General features: G+C 37.0%; 2 protein-coding genes across 2 annotated transcripts; one reads left to right on the top strand and one right to left on the bottom strand.

Moving 5' to 3' along the window:
- The first annotated feature begins 2,672 nt into the window (after nt 1-2,672).
- Nucleotides 2,673-7,463, top strand: pdcl3 (phosducin-like 3). Its single transcript, XM_053329270.1, has 6 exons — nt 2,673-2,743; nt 4,417-4,534; nt 4,713-4,803; nt 5,066-5,209; nt 5,330-5,538; nt 6,864-7,463. Exons 1-6 carry the CDS (start codon nt 2,738-2,740, stop codon nt 7,007-7,009), a joined length of 714 nt encoding a protein of 237 aa, XP_053185245.1. The 5' UTR covers nt 2,673-2,737; the 3' UTR covers nt 7,010-7,463.
- A 345-nt stretch (nt 7,464-7,808) lies between these two features.
- On the bottom strand, nt 7,809-12,700 carry nms (neuromedin S). The gene is made up of 7 exons (XM_053328301.1): nt 12,628-12,700; nt 10,663-10,709; nt 10,492-10,548; nt 10,201-10,227; nt 10,053-10,106; nt 8,348-8,422; nt 7,809-7,841 (listed from the first exon to the last, which is right to left on the bottom strand). The coding sequence occupies exons 1-7, from the start codon at nt 12,698-12,700 to the stop codon at nt 7,809-7,811; spliced, it is 366 nt and encodes a 121-aa protein (XP_053184276.1).
- Nucleotides 12,701-13,363: the final 663 nt, after the last annotated feature.

Raw genomic sequence — 13,363 nt, 5'->3', positions numbered from 1 at the left:
AATAATGCTTTCCAAATATTTTTTCCATGTGCAACCCAAATAAAAATATTTTTTTGTACAGTTTTGTTTGCTATTTTCCAAAAAGTATGTCGAACATATATCATCCTCATTTGTGCATGTGTGCATCAGTCTCTGCCACACTGGAGCCTAAATTCTCGGTATATGTTTAATATGAACTTAGCTATAGACATAGTAATAGGCCTATATACAAATTAGGCTACTTGTTTTGTTTTATGTGTTTTATAATAGCTATACAAAAACATAACAATCACATTCCCAAAAATATATAAATATATATTCACAATAAATCTAATAATTAACATCACTGGACAAGCAATAGAAGAATAACTTTTAAAAATGAACACAAAAAATGAAAAGGCTTAGAAAATGAAGTTGATAAATCATATTTTAGCTAAGAAAAAGAACAACTACAATGTTTTTACGAGCTAAAAACAAAACGCACTGAGTTATGTTTTTAGTTCCTGAAAAACAAGAACAGAGTGAGTGCTCTGTTAGTATTTTCTCCTCTTCCGCATTTCACCAACTTTCCCTTCCGCCAGTTACGACAGAGAGCAACTGGCCGTGCTGTGATTGGCTGCTGAGCCGACACCGTGCTCAGGTGCTCCCTGTGATAATTATAATACAAAGGCTGATTGTTTGAATCCAGTTCATTCATTCTGAAAACTGAAAGGAGAATGTTTGCTCTGAAGCCTTAAAATATGTTGTCTATGTTTATTAATTACTTAACTTTTACATCAAAGTAATTTAGCTGATATCACATAATATTAAGGAGTGAATTATAGGCTATGTGAATGAATGCAGAAGAAGATCAGAGCAGCTGGAAAATCAGGTTAGACAAGTCAAAGCTTCAAATAACAACACAGCAAAGACAGGAAACACACCGCTGATGATATCAGTTCTCCACTGAGACAAAAAAAACTACCATCTTTAAAAATAGGCCTAAATGAGATTTCCTCATGTCAATTCTTCGTCAAAAAAGTCAATAAATAATACCTCACTAACAAGGAAAACTAACTAAGATAAAGATCAGATAAAATACGATATGCAATATGCAGAAGTTCCTGGGTATGATAATGGCTGACGGTATGAAAAAGCAGAAGTTGCTTTGTATGATAATGGCTGATGGTATGAAAAAGCGCGCCCAAGCACTTTCAAGCAACAACATTTTATATAACCCAAGCTAAATAGTTTTATGTTCCGTCAACACAAATGTATTCATATCAGTTGAAATGTGAATAAATAGGAATTGACGATGCAACCCCTGCTCAACAGTGTATCCTGGAAATCAGTGATCCTTATCAACAGAAGCTGAATATTGATCGATAAATGATGAGTAAAGCAATAAACAGTCAGTCTTATCAGCATTACAGTGCAAACAAATGGTGCTGTTAAGTAGCTTAAGGTCAAACATGTGCTGCTGGGCCCCTGAGGACCCCTGCTCACCTCCTGCCATAATAAATCATTAACTAATAATGCAAGACCCAGTTTAGTTGATGCTGTATTGTACTGTAGATGTGTAAATTTCCCAGTCTGATCATTCAGCCTTAATAGAGTCAGCCCTGCAATGAATATCGCCAAATACTACTTTGGCAGATTAATAAGGCCTGTATGCTAGTAATATATGTAAAAAGAGGAAGTAGAAAAAGAGGAAGTGACTAAAAACCTGGTTATAACATGTGGACTACTTCCAGTGCTTGCAGTGCCACTGCACTAGCTTTTAAACCACACCTTAAACTCTAGACTTTAAATAAACATCACCATCCACTTCAGTCTTTTTTTAGTGCATGTGTTTGTGTTTTTATAAATAGGCATGTGTAATTTAACCTTTTCCTCAAGCTTGTATTATGTTGTTAATTACAGAGTTGCCCAGTTTCAGATTATAATCAGATTATCAACGATTTATAATAACACTGGGAAAAGGACCTTTCTTTATAAAAGTAATAATAAGAACTGATAAAGCTATATTTTATTCCATATTTCTACTTTATGGTAATCTTCTCAATGTTTGAAGTATTTTGAGTCATTAAAAACTTCATTTTTGTATTTTCTCCATCTGTGTGATCAAGACTGAATACATTTAAATCCAGGGCGATACTTTCATGTAAGTGTGTGTGTCTGTGTGTGTGTGTGTACGAGGTATTCCAAATGTAAATCATTCATTTTAAGGGTGAAGACTTGGTTTAAAGTTAAGGTTAGTTTAGGTTTAGGATAAGTAGGAAATTAATGTAAGTCAATGAGTCAAAGGAATGTCCTCTAAAGTGATGAAAGCGCGCGCGCGCGCGCGTGTGTGTGTGTGTGTGTGTGTGTGTGTGTGTGTGTGTGAGAGAGAGAGAGAGAGAGAGAGAGAGCAGCAGCTGTTTAGTTACGCCACAAATGGAAAGCTGCGCTCCCTCTCCTTATTTGGTCGTATTGTGCCTCAAAAGGAACTCGGTGTCGCTTCTATTATTGTCCGCTAAAACACCGGTACCTCGGTCATTTCAGTAAAAGAATACCAAACTACAACCGTATTTTAAATAAAATACGTTGTTGTATAAATTCTACTTACCATATAGTAAGTGCCAAGGACTTTATTTTATTTTTTGGCGAACCTCTTGATTGTTTGAGACGCCGAGAGTTTTTTTGTTTTCCGCCGGAACCCGTGTGTAGGCGCTCCTTCTGTTTCCGTGTGTGAGGCAGGGTAGTGGTGTGATTTCAGAGGAGACGTTCATCTGTCAAAATGCAGGTTGGTTGAACTTAATTAGACTCTAACACGCTGTCATGTCCCACTGGTAAAGGAGCTGTAGCTGTCCGAGTTGTGTATTGAGATAATTTCGCGGCGGGACTTTTAAAAGTTACCAACAGAGGCTAATGTTAGCTTCACTGTTAGCTCGCTTAGCTGCTTCTTGTCATTTCTTCTTATCATTTCTCATTTCTAGAGCTAAAACATTGTCTGGTTAATTGGTGAATTCATTAACAAACTATACCGAAATGAACAGGTGTTGCTTCCATATTACCAACCATTTATCGGTCATCATTATCTTTATCTTCATTTTCATCAGTCTTCCTGATATTTCGAACACTTTTTTTTGATAAATACTGTTTCAGAACAGTAATGTATTGAGTCCATATACTGTCATATATAGTGTTAAATGAAATAGTTAATACTGTGTGAGCATGCGTCTAAAAAAAGCTCGAACAGCTCTACAGTGACGTGAGCAGTGACGTCGCCCAGTAGTTGGAAAGCTACCAAACTATGAACTATCCAATAATACTTCAAAATAAGATTTGTATTGAAGGAAAAAACATTATTCCCGGTATTGTGTTTCAAAATAACAATATTTGTAACATTGTAAACGTTTTTATTTTGTTATGAATATTTCATATTCACAAGGCCAAAATATCAAAAACACTAAAAGCATTTTTATTTATTTTTATTCTTTATTTGTATTATTTTATATGAAAACCGTTTAATTTGTCTATTTACACTACTTTCTTGAATATTTTATTTATGAACTGGAATCTCTGGCTGTTTGTATATTCTTTATTTGTTCTGTTGTATGTTCTGTCCAACAAAAAAACCCAAAAAAACCCAGTATTAACTATCCAGTATGATGAACTGAGTAAATGACTCTTTGGAGATTACTGTTTCTTCCCAAGTCATCTAGGGCTGCAACTAATAATTAATATCATTATCAGTTAATCTGTCAATAATTTTCTTGTTGTATTGATTGTGAGAAAATGGTAAAAATGCTGAGTTAAAACTTAGTTGAATAGAATAAACAAGGAATGTACAAGCAACCTGTCATTTCAGTTCATAAATAAAAGGTAAACTTAAAAGTATAAATAATATATAATAATAATAAAATAAAAAATATAAAATAACTAAATAAAAAGTAAAGGTATAAATGACAGATATTTAATTACATTCTGACTAGATTTAGATAATATATTTAAATCAATAATAACTTAAATGATGGAGTTGTTTCTGATATTATGTCTTTGTGGATATGAAACTTACCTAGCAAAATAAAAGGGCTTACAGTACAACTATATGACACAGAAGAGCTTAAAATCATCACATTTGAGAAGCTGAAACCTGCAAATGTGTCATATTTTTGCTTAGAAAATGACTAAAAAAATGATTCAGTCGTTGAAATAGTTGCAGATTAATTATCTGTCAATCAACTAATCGATTTATCAATTCATTGTTGCAGCTTTAAGAAGAATAAAATAAATTGTGTTGATGATTGGTGGGTGTTGGATGGGTCATGGGTTTTCCTCTCAGTCAGTCTAAATTTAAACTTGAAAATAAAACAGAGATTAACTGAATACAGCAGTTAAGTTTAGTTCTGACTTTAATCTTCAAAATGAAACTACAAGATTTAATGGACTATATATGCTGTGTTTCCTCCCCAGGACCCCAATGAAGACACAGAGTGGAATGATATCCTGAGGAAGAAAGGTATCCTTCCTCCTAAGGAGGTCCCTAAAGATGATGAAGAGGAGGAGCTGGCCCTTCAGCAGCAGTCTATTGGTAAGAGAGACAGTTTGGGATAATGTGGAAGACAAATGTTAACATTGCACAGAAACTTACTTTTAAGGGTCAATTCACCCAAATCATAAAAACCACATTGCCTATTTACTGAGGTTACTGCTAATATTCAACCAATCAATCAATCAGCTCTTCTGACTGTAGTTGTTTCTCTGAACAGTCAAAACGTACGAGAGCATGACACTAGAAGAGCTGGAGGAGAATGAAGATGAGTTCAGTGACGATGATGAAGCTGCTATTGAGATGTACAGGTGAGTAGGGGGCTGCTGTAGTTATGTGTTTATATACATTAAGAACAGCTGGAAATCATGCTTAGTTCTTACAGCTGACCACAAAGGTCAAACCTGTAACCCTTACACTCGGTCCACACACGCTCACAGGATAAATGTGGCTTTTCTGAATCACACAACTGAGAGTTTCTGTTAACCACAACACTGAAACTCTCAGCAGTGGATTGAGACACTTTGTAGTGTGAAACAGCAGCTCACCAATGCTCTTCATGACTCTCTGCAGACAAAAACGGCTCGCTGAGTGGAAGGCGACGCAGATCAAGAACGCGTTCGGAGAGCTGGATGAAATCTCCGGACAGGACTACGTCAAGGAGGTCAACAAGGCCGGAGACGGCATCTGGGTGGTGCTGCACCTCTACAAACAAGGGTAAGGTCACCCAGCAAAAGTCGAGACAAAACTCTTCAATGTGTATTCAAAAAAATGTGAGAAATAAGTATTATTTTTGACCAAAAGCACAACACTAACCTGTCCGTCTGGTTTTCCCAGCATCCCTCTGTGCGCCCTCATCAACCAGCACCTGAGCGTACTGGCCAGGAAGTTCCCTCAGACCAAGTTCCTCAAGTCCATCTCCACCACCTGCATCCCCAACTACCCCGACCGCAACCTGCCCACCGTCTTCGTCTACTTGGAGGGGGAGATGAAGGCTCAGTTCATCGGGCCGCTGGTGTTCGGCGGCATGAACCTCAAAGTAGAAGGTAAGAGTGACGGTGATGTAACACCAGTAATAAGTATCATTCTGGAGAGTCATTGAATGTGTCACGTCTTGTGGTGCCATCCACACCAAGAACTGTAACGAGAAAAATGGTTCTAATTCAAGTGGATGTGAGTCCATACCACAACTATAACGACAAGGACGAGTGGCGAATGATATCGTAATTATAGAAACTGACTGATGACTTTATTTATTTATATTTATTGATTTAATGCATCTTTGCTCCTGTCTCACCATATATTGACACACTGTAAATTGGAGCAGAATGACACTCAGAGGTAGGGCTGGGCAATAAATCGATATTATATCATTATCGTGATATTTCATAGATATCGTCTTAGATTCTGAATATCATAATATTGTGATATGGAATAAGTGTTGTGTTTTTCTGCTTTTAAAGGCAGCATTACAGTAAAAATGTCATTTTCTGAGTTCTATTTTCTGCTTTTATCCACTTAGTTATTATTACTAATGATTACTCATTAAAAATCTCATAGTGTAAATATTTTGTGAAAGCACCGATAATCATCCCTACCATATTATCAAAATATCCATATTGATGTATTTGGTCAAGAATATTGTGATATTTGATTCTGCCCATATTGCCCAGCCCTACCCAGAGGTGATTTCTTTAGATAGGTTTGTCTCTCTTTATTATACAATCTGGAACTTTGTTCTCTGTTATATTTGTAAAAACAAAGTTAGTGAATCTTTAAGGCTTCAGGTCTGTGCTCATACTGTGTGTTACTGCCACAGCTCAATAAAGGCTGCTTCAACATGTGCTGCTGTCAGTCGGGTCAGTTCTGTCTGTAAATACTGAAACATCACAGCAACTAATGTCTCGAAATACTTCTGATCAACACACTGAATCAGCACCTGACCGTAAACCCTTCTGCTTTTCTTTTTATTTCTCTGTTCAGCACACAACAGTAACAGCTCATCAATATCTATTTTCATCATTTGCTGACACAGTTAGAGAGTGCAATGCAATGCTTGGCACCACTGTTTACAGGACGTTATAGTTCATAAGTGTGTATGCTCACATCATTATCGTTATCAATATTGGTGTGGATGACCCTTTACTCTTTTTAACAAATTGTGAATTTAAATGTTAAAAATTTAAAGTGTCACTACAATGAAGCTGATGAGTAACATTTGACCATGACTGATGGGAGTGATGCCAAAACACTGCCAACAAAAAAAGGATTTCTCTTTCTTTTACGCTGGTGACAGAATTAAAGTCACATCTTGTATATTGTGTCATATTCAGTGAGTGAAGTGTTTTGTGTTTCTGTGTGTCTCATCCAGAGCTGGAGTGGAGGTTATCAGAGAGCGGAGCGGTGAAGACAGACCTAGAGGAAAACCCCAAAAAGCAAATTGAAGACAAGCTGATGTCATCAATCAGATCGTCGCTTCCCTCACGAAAGGACAGCGACTCTGACGATGAGGACTAATAAGACACAATCTGTCACAGCTGAACACACAGGCTGCTAAAAAAAACACTCAGAGGACCGTATTAAAAAAAAACAACAGTTTGAGCAGGGACAGAGAAGGGGCTGCATCTCCTTTATCAGCACCTACTTTTCATATTTTTTCGGGGGGGGGGGGGGGGGACAGAATCACACCCGTGACCTCGTGATGGAACCATCCCGTCCTCCCATTGTTCTCAACTGGGAAACAGCTCAACAATCACTCTTTTTATAACTCAAATTAACATCACACTCAATGACCCAAATCTTTACAAAAGCTTCAAAGACAAAATTTGAGTTTTTTAATTATGTTTCACACATATACATTTCAAACTGTTAAATGCGAGTTCATTTGCCACAATAATTCATGTTTTTTTGTCTAAGTGCTCATTTAAATGGAATGTGCGTCACGGTTGATTTATAAAGGACTTATAAAGGAGTTATTGTGAGTGTTCTGCTTGTGTTTGTGTGAAAGCTGTGTCTCGTCCAACAGTGCAACATGAGCAGGTTAGTGCGTGGGGAAACAGTTCACAGTTCACATTGATTTTCTTTTTTACATTTGGAAGCAGGAAGACACATGGCAGTGCAGTTCAGTTTTTTCCAACTACACAATCATTTATTTTCTTGGAACACTACGTCATGTTTCTGTGTGGAGAGACACGTCTGAGATGCTCCACCGGCCGTGACATCCGGAGGTGGCGGCAGCGGCGGCGGCGACCTGCTGCTCCTCATCTTCTGTTAAATCAGATTTTTTTTTTTCTTCTTCTTCTTTTAGAGCTTTCTCTTACAACATCCCCTCCGGCAGAGCTCGAATCTTCTGTTTCACAAGTGAGACAGAAAGAGAAAAGTCAGTGTTAGAGTTAAAAGCAACCAGAGCAGTGATGTGATTCACTGGTTTGTTCTTGAGCTCTCCTCTTTCAGACTTCAGGCAGAGCCTTTTCAAAATAGCGGTTCCCAACCTGGGGGTCAGGTCCTTTCAAGGGGCCGTAAAATAAATCTGAGGTATTACAAAATGACAAAGAAGGGAAAAAAATGCTCTTTGTGTTCTCAAATAAAGATTTTTCTTAAGATTAAAAGACATTCAACTTGTGATGAGGGTCTGAAGCATGCCAAAGACAGGGAACCCTAAAAAGAAGCTTTGTGTGCCCAAACTGAAGATGCTCCCACAGTTTGACCACTTGTTGCTTAAATCAGAGGTGTTTTTTTCTATATTCCTCACACATGCATTAGTATGTTTCTCTAGATGGTTGAAGCCCATTTTCTTCTTCACCCTCTTAAATAACTGTGTGTGTGTGTGTGAGAGAGAGAGTGATATTTTCTTACCAAAAGCACCACCTTCTTCTTTCTCCTCTGGGAAAGCTTAGGGGACAGTCGCATCAGAGGGTGAACTGAGTTCGCCTGGAGGAGGGAAGAGATGAGGCAGCAGAAGCAGAGGGTCAGATGACATCAGACAAAACATGTGATTAAAATCATTATAATTTCTAAGTCAAAGACAAACGAAGCTTAGACAAAAGCAGAAAATCACAGGTTTAACTCCTCCAACTGTCCTTAAATCATGTGTGAACACAGCAGCTGACAGAAAGAGGTCATGTTATACAGAGAAATATTAGCCTTTTCTGAGTGAATGAATGTTAATGTAACTCACTTGCTAAAGAGCAGTGAGAATGTTAAGCTCTCAGGTTTTATTGGGACCATCAAGCACATCCTGTTTAATTAGGAAAACAGTTTAATAACAGGCACACAAAGGGCAACCATTTACTGCATAGTGCCTTTAGTCCAATCAGCTGATAATTGGCCTGATCACCCTCAGTAATCAATACAAACACACACAATTAGGCTGCAAACATGAATCAAACTAATAACTAATAACAGGCAACGTCAGACAGTCTTATCATACTTTAGTAGTTACCTGGTGATTTTTTAGTAGTGACAAAACGTTGAAAAATGACAAAATATTACACCAAACTCCCTTTAAGAAATGTGTGTTTTTGCGGACACGTAAAGATTTGTTAGCGTGCCATTACTCTAGAAACACAAGATAAAAAACGTCAGATGTCAATAGTCTTCTTGTCAATTCGACTTTAATATAATTCATAAAGATATACTGTATTCCCGTAAAAACTTTACACTGTGGATGTTGTCGCATCAACTCTCTGCCAGCCTCTACTGGATAGCTGCGCTGTTTCAGTAGGAGAGGACTGAGGGAATGAGAGCCGAGCTGCTTCAAACATTTAGATTTCTCACTAAACACGTGCTAGTTGGTGGATCAGATACACGCCGAATAAAACACCGACTCATAACACTGTTCATTCAATGACCATCATGTGTGTGTGACGGTATTTGAAGAGTTTTCGGCATTAACTTCCAGTAAATACCCGGTTTGCTGCTTTCTGTTATCAGCTGAGAGAGAGAGAGCGCTCCTGTTAGGTGTTTACGATGTTGCGTCATTGAACGTCACTGTATGCATTAGTCAAAGTAAGACTTATAACATGAAACATGTTGGATGTCAAGACGAGATAAAGACTGACTTAACACAGCTCAGACTGAGTTTTATGAGCACCTTTCACTTCCAGCAAAAAGGTCATAATGTATTATCTATATTGTAATTGTGTCTCCAATAGTGAAAACGTTTGAAAAGTTGTTTGGTGTGGTGACATATTTGTACAGCTGCTTGTGTTTGGATTAACATACATGAAGATGTGTTAATTTGGGTTGAGTTTGCTTCATAAAAAGTAATATTTTCCAGAAAAACAATTCTATCCTATTTCTCAACGTAGAGTATGAGAGAACACAGCTGTTTGGTATTGGTAGTGAAACCTCGAGTAAGGTCTCATAATGTTTCATTTTCCAGCTGTAGGAGGCTCTTCCTTTCATCTGTGCTGCCATTTAAAGTCACAAAAAGTGAGACGAAACCTTGTTGGAATCAATGATGTTAAATGAAAGCAATAAATCTCTGAAATGACGTTTGAAGAAATGACATAATATAACAGCTGAGGAGCAGCTGTGGCTTGCTTGCTCCTCTGCTCACCTGCTGCCGCACAGCTCCAACAGAGTTGAGTGCTTTAGAGTAATGAAACAGGAACTGGAACAAAGAAGAAATATCAAAGTTAGACAACTGCTGCTGAATTATTAGACATCAGCAATAAAAATGAACAGAGCTGAGGAGGAAAACTTACTCTTTTGAAAACATTCTGGACTTGATTCTGAGGAGAAAACACAACTTCAGATTAATATAAACAGTTTTTTATACTGGAGATATTCCTCATAACCATATTGCTCATATCATGAAGGAATATATTACTTTTGTTTGGTCCATCACCTGCACATTTACACTACCTTATTTTGTGTGATTGCTTATGCATCTAACTTGAAATGCTGTGAACTGCTCATTAACAAAATAAAAAGAACAAAAAAAGAAAAGAAAGTTGTCTTTAAAGTTATTTCAACATATGGTTTTTTCCACCTACCTCATTCTGGTCTCGCCACAAAACATCACTCAAATCATCAGTTTGGATGCCTCGAACCTGCAGACAAACAACACACTTCACTATGAATGAATAATGACAGTGAATCCAACATAGTATCTCAGTGCTGGTATTAACACATGTACAGTAACAGCTAACAGTATAACTCTCTACCTTTCTTAATGCAATCCCTTCTTCCCACTGATCCAGAAGACTGGCATCTGCATGAAGAACACATGTGATTTAATATAGCAAACATAACAAAATACACTGCAACACATATGACAGAGTGGTGCAGCTGATAAATCAATCTTATTTAAATATCGTCTCCTTTAAGAATAGTAAATGTATAAAGATAATCACTGTTCAATAATACTATACTAATTCAATAGGATAATGACTTTAAATAGATTTACTGTACTTTAATTACATTTTCTGGGTAATTGAATCTAATCTTATATAACATCTTATGCAACATTCTTATGAGAACAATCACAGATTAAAAGATGCATTTTGAATCAAATGAGGATTTCTGCAAAAAAAAATTGTGGTATTTTTTCACTTGATAACTAGCTTAAATCCAAATTTAAATCATAACCTTGAGTATCGTTACAGAGATTACTTCAATTTCAACTTTAAAGAGTTGGGTTACTTTTTAAATCACTTTAAAATCTTTAGACAGTGGTTGTGGATCTGTCCTCGCTGCAGTGATGCAGTGATGTGTACTCAGTAGCTTTACATCTTGACACACTGTAGCTGTGGGTGTGGTTAATATAACAAAGCACATTAAACTGGAAGAGGTCAGTGGAATCATTTGCTTTTCAGCCATCTGAATTGTACCTGAACACACCTTTTTAGTCAAAAAGTCATTTGACTGGTATGAGTATCCTCCTCCAGACTAACTATCTTAATCATAGCTCTTAATCTAGAGAGCTACTCATTTACATCTGCAGACTTTAAGGGTAAAATGGGAAACCTGTGATTTTTTCTTAATTACTTGACATGGGAGAATAAAAGTGCTTGACATAATCCAAAGAAATGCATTATATCAACACATAAACACTTACACGCTCGGAGGTCACATGGAAAAGATAAAACTCAAATCCATTCGCACAGATTTACACACACTGTTGTTTTCTACCATGTGACCCCAGAAAGGCTCCGTGCAATAAAACCATAATGAAAGGAGAAAATGAAATCCATGTTCTTCTCCTACAGTAATCCAGCTGTTAATGTGAACAGGCTGTTAATGAATGGGTGTTAGTCCAGATGCTCTACGGCTCATTTACTGAAGATAAATGTTTAAAGCATCCATTGAAGAACTCTCTGATGGCTTTAGGAGCAAATTAGAAAGAAGAAAGAAAAACATCAATCTACTTATTGATAGCTTATTACTGATCTAAAAACAATAATAAATGATTCAGTAGCATTAATAAAACCATTACTTAAGTTAAATTCAATACAAATAATTTATAGAGGTCATACTTATTACTTTTTATATGTTATATATTAGGATGAAAATGAAATGAGGATAGAAAATTATACTAGATATACTCAATAATTTCACAGTTTACATTTAAATGTGTGTGTGTGTGTGTGTGTGTGTGTGTGTGTGTGTGTGTGTGTGTGTGTGTGTGTGTGTGTGTGTTTGTTGAGAGATGGGGAATGTATTTTAGGTATTTTCCCCAAGAAAGCACTTAATATGGTTTCTACTTTCTTACTCTTTTACCATCACATATTTATATTGTATTATAAAGACTTTTTTCCATTTTTGCAGTTTGTGTATACATGGTCTAGCCTAAAGTCATTTTTGTCCACATACAGTAGGTGTGATCATATAGTATAAGACTCAGTAGTAAAAAGTATAAGTAGTATACTATAGTAATTATAAAACCCAATCAATTCAATTTCAAATGATACATTTTAAATAGCATGTAAGTATGTAGCACTAAGTGACCATTCCTGAATATATACATTATAAAAAATATAAATATAAAACAAGTTGTACTGCATCTAAAATCATTACTAACATAATTACATCATTTAGAACTCACTTTTTAGCATAACTGAGTTCATCTTTCTTATAAATAACTCTAACCCTAACCCTAACCTGTCAATCATTTTAATGTGATCACCCACCTGTCACGCTCCAACATCCAAGACACCAGAGCAAACAGCAAAGTAGAAGTTGTCGCACAGTTGGTAAAGTCATGTCTGTGTCTTTATTCTCTCTTTGCGCGCTGTTTGGAGAGGTTGATCCTTGCTGATGCGCACCGGTCCGCTATGCTCGGGGTTTACGCGTTGATCTGAGTCTCCAGCAGCTGTGTGATCTGAACACTGTGCCCTCTGCCCGCAGCACTTTAAAAGCACACAACTTTGATGGCTGACAGGCATCCTCGCACACGCAGAGGTGACCAATCACACCGACCCGGTCACCAGCACACCCGCTTGCGCAAATCCCACGCACCCTCCACCCCCATAACTCTCTCTCTCTCTCTCTCTCTCTCTCTCTCTCTCTCTCTCTCTCTCTCTCTCTCTCACACACACACACACACACACACACACACACACACACACCATTTTCGGGAATCACACTGCATTGGGAATACTGGGCTGTTTTTTTAAAAACATAACATGATGCAACTTGGGACGTGTGCTGACGTCAGGTTTTTATTATAACTGGATAAGGTAATGGATAATAACCCTGATAAAAAAGCGGCTAATGAACTACATAAAATGTTTAAAGGGAGGGTGTGCTTGAATGAATGGTATGAATACAATAGAGATAACAGAGGTTGGATAAGCTTACTATGAGATGAGTGGGTGAAATTCTTATTATGTAAGATTTTTCATTTTTGGAAAAAGGTAACTGCTA

This window comes from Scomber japonicus, chromosome 11 (assembly GCF_027409825.1).
Source record: "Scomber japonicus isolate fScoJap1 chromosome 11, fScoJap1.pri, whole genome shotgun sequence".
Classification (NCBI taxonomy): Eukaryota; Metazoa; Chordata; class Actinopteri; order Scombriformes; family Scombridae; genus Scomber; species Scomber japonicus.
Note: the sequence above shows the minus strand (reverse complement) of the source record. Positions and strands in the feature narration are given on the sequence as shown.